The following is a 5,090-nucleotide window of genomic DNA, read 5'->3' as shown; positions in this document are numbered from 1 at the left end:
GGTGGCGAACCGCACATGCAGCTGGAAAAAGAAAAGGCAACTGGATCTGAAGATGACAAGGACAAGGAAAAGAACGAAAATGACAAGGATGTAAAGGAGATAATTGAGGACACTGTATCCATGGAGGAGAGTATTGACTGCAATGATGAGCCCTTGGTTTTCGGCAATTTGAACCCCTTGCAAAGTGTCCAGCGGATGCGCCTAAATCGCGGAAGTGAAACTTCATTGGCGTCTCCGCAAGCAGAGCTCATCAAGCGAAAGTGTTTATTCTCTTGGGAGTCTGACGTCTAAGCATTCTCTAATTTGGATATTAATTAAATATTCTTTTTCAATTGTTAAATATTTGAGCAGAACAAAAAAAAAAAAAAAAATCCCCCACAACAACCAAGTCTTGGCCATCTAGGCCTTAATCCTTTCAAAATTAATTTGTTGCCTTTGTGGTGCCGTCACAGGACTTACTCGTGCTACACAAAGACTACCAAACAGGAGGCATACACACAAATATTCCATTGGCCATTTTAATTGGTTTGCTAGCCCATAATCTCTAGGTATAAGTCCCAGGTGGGATGGAGTAGCAAGTGTGCAAAGCATAAAAAATACTAAGTTGACAGTGGTCCAACTTGGCCAAGATGATGCAGCAGGAAAATCCCGATAGTCCCCTTCTTAGCCCTTGCTACGCTCCCTAGTCTAGACAATTTTAATGGCCATTGTGGTAAATGAAATGCGCTTAAGATTAAAAAGCATCGCTTGGACTTGGCTGCGATGTCAGAAACCGCAAAGCAAAAATAAATACAAATACGAAAAGTCGACAGGAGGAATATGTAGTGACACGGAGAAGCGAGAGAGTAAGGCATACAGAAAGAATACAAGGAGTACTCGACTTATTAACTTCCTGCAAAATGTGCAGATAATATAGGGAAAAAAATTTAAAGAGATTAGGTTGATTAAAGATTAGAAAAGAGTTGAATAAGAACAAGCAGTGGTAAAAGAGGTTTATAGAGGTTTGTTAGACTTATCAGACAAGCAAAATGATTTCAACACATTTTCCGTTTTGCCAGAGCCTATCCCACATTTGGGGTATCGTTCAAGTCGATGCAATCCATGAAATTTTTCGCCCACATGTCCAAAAGTAAACATTTTAAAGTTCAAAAGAAGGTCCTTAACCTGCAGCCTGAGGGAGTGAGCAGATGCACGCTCATGCCCACATACATGCACATATTTACACACACACACACACAAACAAACTCTCTTGTATGCCATTGCAGCTGCAGTTGCATTTGCAGTTGTTGCCTTTGTGCTGGAGTTGCTGTTGCTTTGGGCTGCTAAATGAAGTGAGTGTCAACGCAAATGCAAACAAATGGGGAAAAAATGCATAAAGCAAGAAAAAAAGGAGCGAAAGGCGTCACAAATCAACAGAGGACTTTCATCAGAGGAGGTAACAGAATCCCCTATGTTTCTACTGTCATTTCAATCCCTTACCGCACGAACCCGTATTCCTCATCCTTTAAAACCAAATGAGGTCAGCGCTCTGGGTGGGGTTTTAATAAAATTAATGCACTCAAATGTCAGGACAAAGGCAAAATACATTAAAATAAAACAAAACGAAGTGTCACTCTAAATATAACTACAACAAGAAATAAAATAAAATAAAATGAAATTTAACTTCATGTAAATTCAACTCATGCATTTCCCGTTGACATTTACACAAATGGCCGGAATTTGTTGATTGATATGAAAGACAACAGTGTCAATAAAGAAATTGAAATTTGCCATCAATCAAACATTGTAAGTTAAGTGCGGGTTATGGTATCCTGCAATCGCAAAGGTCAATCGAGGGTTCAACTGGTACAACTAACCAGATCACTTTTTTGCAACGGGAAACGCTTGAGGATCTAAATCCAAAGGATTGTTGATGCTGATCAAGATTTAATATACGGTCTCTGAGGTCCACAAACGCTTTCAAACAAGGAAACTTTTATCTCTCTTTAAAGTAGTCAGTCTTCTTCATACAAAGGGCTTATATATACATTTCAGTGTTTATCAACGATCCAGTGCTCTGCCCAACAGTGTAGATAATTCGTGCAGACATATCGGTTGTCGTCCTACTACACTTAGTAGGCGAGACTTATTAGTATGATGCCGAAAATTTATTGTCTACTATCAGTTGTTAATCACATTTTATTTCATTTGGCATTAAATATTCAGTTGTATTTGGTTAACTATTTTCATCATGGACAAATCCGACGGCTTCTTTAATCCATTTCTAATTGGACCACCAAGTAGTGGAGGTCGCTTGGACTTTGAAATACCTTTATATTTCACATACTCAGAACCAGTATTTGAGGTTAAACCGGAGCCGGATATTCACTCGAGGGTAGAAACAGATATCTGTTGAAGTTTTATTATTCTGAATTCTTCTTTTCATAGCTTTCTTCGTCAAAAACTAAACCCAAATCAATTAAATTACTACAAATGAGTAAATTTAAGTAATTACTTTAAAATTCTCGGCAGCTACTTTTCCCACAAAAAACCACAATCTGAGATAATCGTGATTTAATTTCAATTAGCAAGAAATCTGCGTCTTACATTTTAGCATCATGGCCAATGCATCTTTCAATCCATTTAGTATTGGGCCACCGGATGGCAATGCTAGTTTGAACATCAAAATTCCCACATGTCCTTCCTACCCACCGCCAGTGCATGCTGTTACACCCAAAATCAAGGTACATACAAATCGATCCGTTTCACAGGCCTCCATGCCCGAGATGCAATTGAACTTGGCCGAAATGAAAGGTGCCAAATCACAAATTGGCGAAGTGGCTATTTCGAAAGCCATCAATGAAGAGATGGCTGCATTCAAGCAGCTGGCCACTGCTACCAGTCACGAACATCAACGCATACATGCAGGAGGAGGCTCGGAGATGAATCTGCCCCACAACATGACGAAAGATGGCTCGGACACGGTATCGTTGCAAACATTGATGCCAGTGAGAGTGTGCAGCAATAGCAGCAAAGATAGCAGGATGAGTGTGATGGGAAAAGGTTTCGCCTCAAAGTCAAGTGTCAGATCGAAAGTTTCTGGGAAAAGTCATGTTTCCGATGTCACCGAGGCTTCCAAAGGAACTCAAGCAGTATGGCTGAAATCACAAGGTGATTCAAATTTCGATTTGGAATCCACACATAGCGCAAAGGCTGTCATTAGTAATCTGTCCAAAGCAATCAAGGATTCTAGGCACAGTTTGAAATCTTCTCTAGCTAAATCGAAAATCACATCGGAAGGGACACTTGCAGCAAAAGTTTCCAAAAGAAGTTCTTTATCCAAGTCCAGTAATGTCTCTCAAGAAGCTTCTGCAAAATCTGATAAAATGTCAACCAAAATAAGTATGCATTCAAATGCCTCAAAGCCTACCAAATCGAATGTAACTATTAAATCGCGAGCAACCCTGAAAAGTTCGAAGAAGTCTTCGAATATTTCCATAAAAAGTTCCGACAATAAAAATTTATCATGCATAGAACTTGAACCTCCTAAGACTAAGGAAACAGCGAAGGATTCTGATCAAATATCTCATTATTCAATCAAGTCGACCAAGGACAACCCATCACGAATAGCCCAACAAACAAGGAATGAATCTCATCACTCAATTAACTTGGAGAACGAACCTTCCTCCCGCATCTTAATCGAAGAGAAGAAAAGCACTCAAGAAAAAAGTGCAGTCAAGGAAATTGGGTCAAGCGTTTCCAAGCAGCTAAAAAATTTTATTAAAGAAAACACTCCAAATAAAGTGATCGAAGAGGCCAATGTATTGGCCAACCGTCTGAAAGCTGGCAATGTGAGTTCATTCAGACGCTTCAGTCCACTGATCAGCACCTATCCGACCACCGAGCCCGAGAAACTTTTCCGTGATGATCGCATGTCCCAATGGTTCAAGGAAGCGGTGCTCTCCTAAAACAAGATTCACAACAACAACAACATTCAATAAAAATTAAAGCTGAAACTAAAACTTTATTCGTTGCAATTTCAATTTTTATTTAATTTTTTTTTTTTTTTTTTTTTTTTTTTGTTTTGTTTTATTCATTCTATTGCAACTTGATTTGCGGTTGAACATTTTGCTGACATTTTGGGTCGTTAATTTAAATGCTCTGCAAAAAAAAAGAAAGAAAACTGTTGTGGTTAGTTGTGCGTTCAAAATGCGCTGGTTCATAAAATATGCATAAACATTTGTTTCACTTGCATAAAAAATACAAAAAAAATAAATTTATTTGCATCAATAGAAAGTTCTTTTTGTTTTAGTTTAAAGGGAAATACTGTACATGCTTTTGACGATTGTAAAATGTTATTTTAATTACAACACAAATGCAGTTAAGGGTGAATCAAAGCGGAAAAAAAATTAAAAAGCAGAGGGGGAATTAGTATACAGCTCTTTGTGTCCCAAAACGATGTTAGATTAGTTTAAAAAACCACTGCCGATTTAGGAAATATTAATTTGACAGGTTTTGAAGTGAATTGATGGCTTTTTATCTATATCTAGATTAGTACTTCAAAAGACTAATCTTAAGTGGTATTTGTTGACCCTTCATTCATTCCAAAACAGTTCAAAATTTTCTTACACTTGGAAAAAGCTGTTTTACATTGCAGCGACAAATTTAGAAAAATACATGATCTTTCGTCTTGACATACTAATCCGGCTAATCCCATATTATGGCAAGTGTATAGATAAATATTTATGTAGCTTGCCAGTTTAGGGGGACAGAGGGGAGTGTTGGGGAATGAGTTAAGAAAAATTTTCATGTTGACCATGTTGTTTGGAAGCATTGTGGTTAATTTTATTTATTACAGCGCAAAATGCTAATTGCAACACAAACCACAACAGCAACAAAATTAGTCGGTGGCTAGCTGCCTAATCAGGGATATTATAAATGCAATGGGCTCATTTTTTTGAAACAAGACTATTCCTCCCCTTAAAGTCGTTTCATAGAGAAGGCTAACAAGGATAGGCGGATTGTTTGTATAAGTCTATTATACATACTTTCTATTATACATACTTGGCTTTCATTTCATTCTTTTCTCTGGGTTTTTTTCTCTTTTCTAA

General features: G+C 37.8%; 1 protein-coding gene across 1 annotated transcript; it reads left to right on the top strand.

The window, feature by feature from the left end:
* Positions 1 to 2,188: 2,188 nt before the first annotated feature.
* On the top strand, positions 2,189 to 4,001 carry LOC137574519 (uncharacterized). The gene is made up of 2 exons (XM_068286868.1): positions 2,189 to 2,374; positions 2,428 to 4,001. Exon 2 carries the CDS (start codon positions 2,598 to 2,600, stop codon positions 3,945 to 3,947), a length of 1,350 nt encoding a protein of 449 aa, XP_068142969.1. The 5' UTR covers positions 2,189 to 2,374; positions 2,428 to 2,597; the 3' UTR covers positions 3,948 to 4,001.
* Positions 4,002 to 5,090: the final 1,089 nt, after the last annotated feature.

The sequence above is a fragment of the Drosophila tropicalis genome, unplaced genomic scaffold, assembly GCF_018151085.1.
Source record: "Drosophila tropicalis isolate 14030-0801.00 unplaced genomic scaffold, ASM1815108v1 contig_1133, whole genome shotgun sequence".
NCBI lineage: Eukaryota > Metazoa > Arthropoda > Insecta > Diptera > Drosophilidae > Drosophila > Drosophila tropicalis.
The sequence above is the reverse complement of the archived record's forward strand: the minus strand, read 5'-3'. Positions and strand labels throughout refer to the sequence as shown.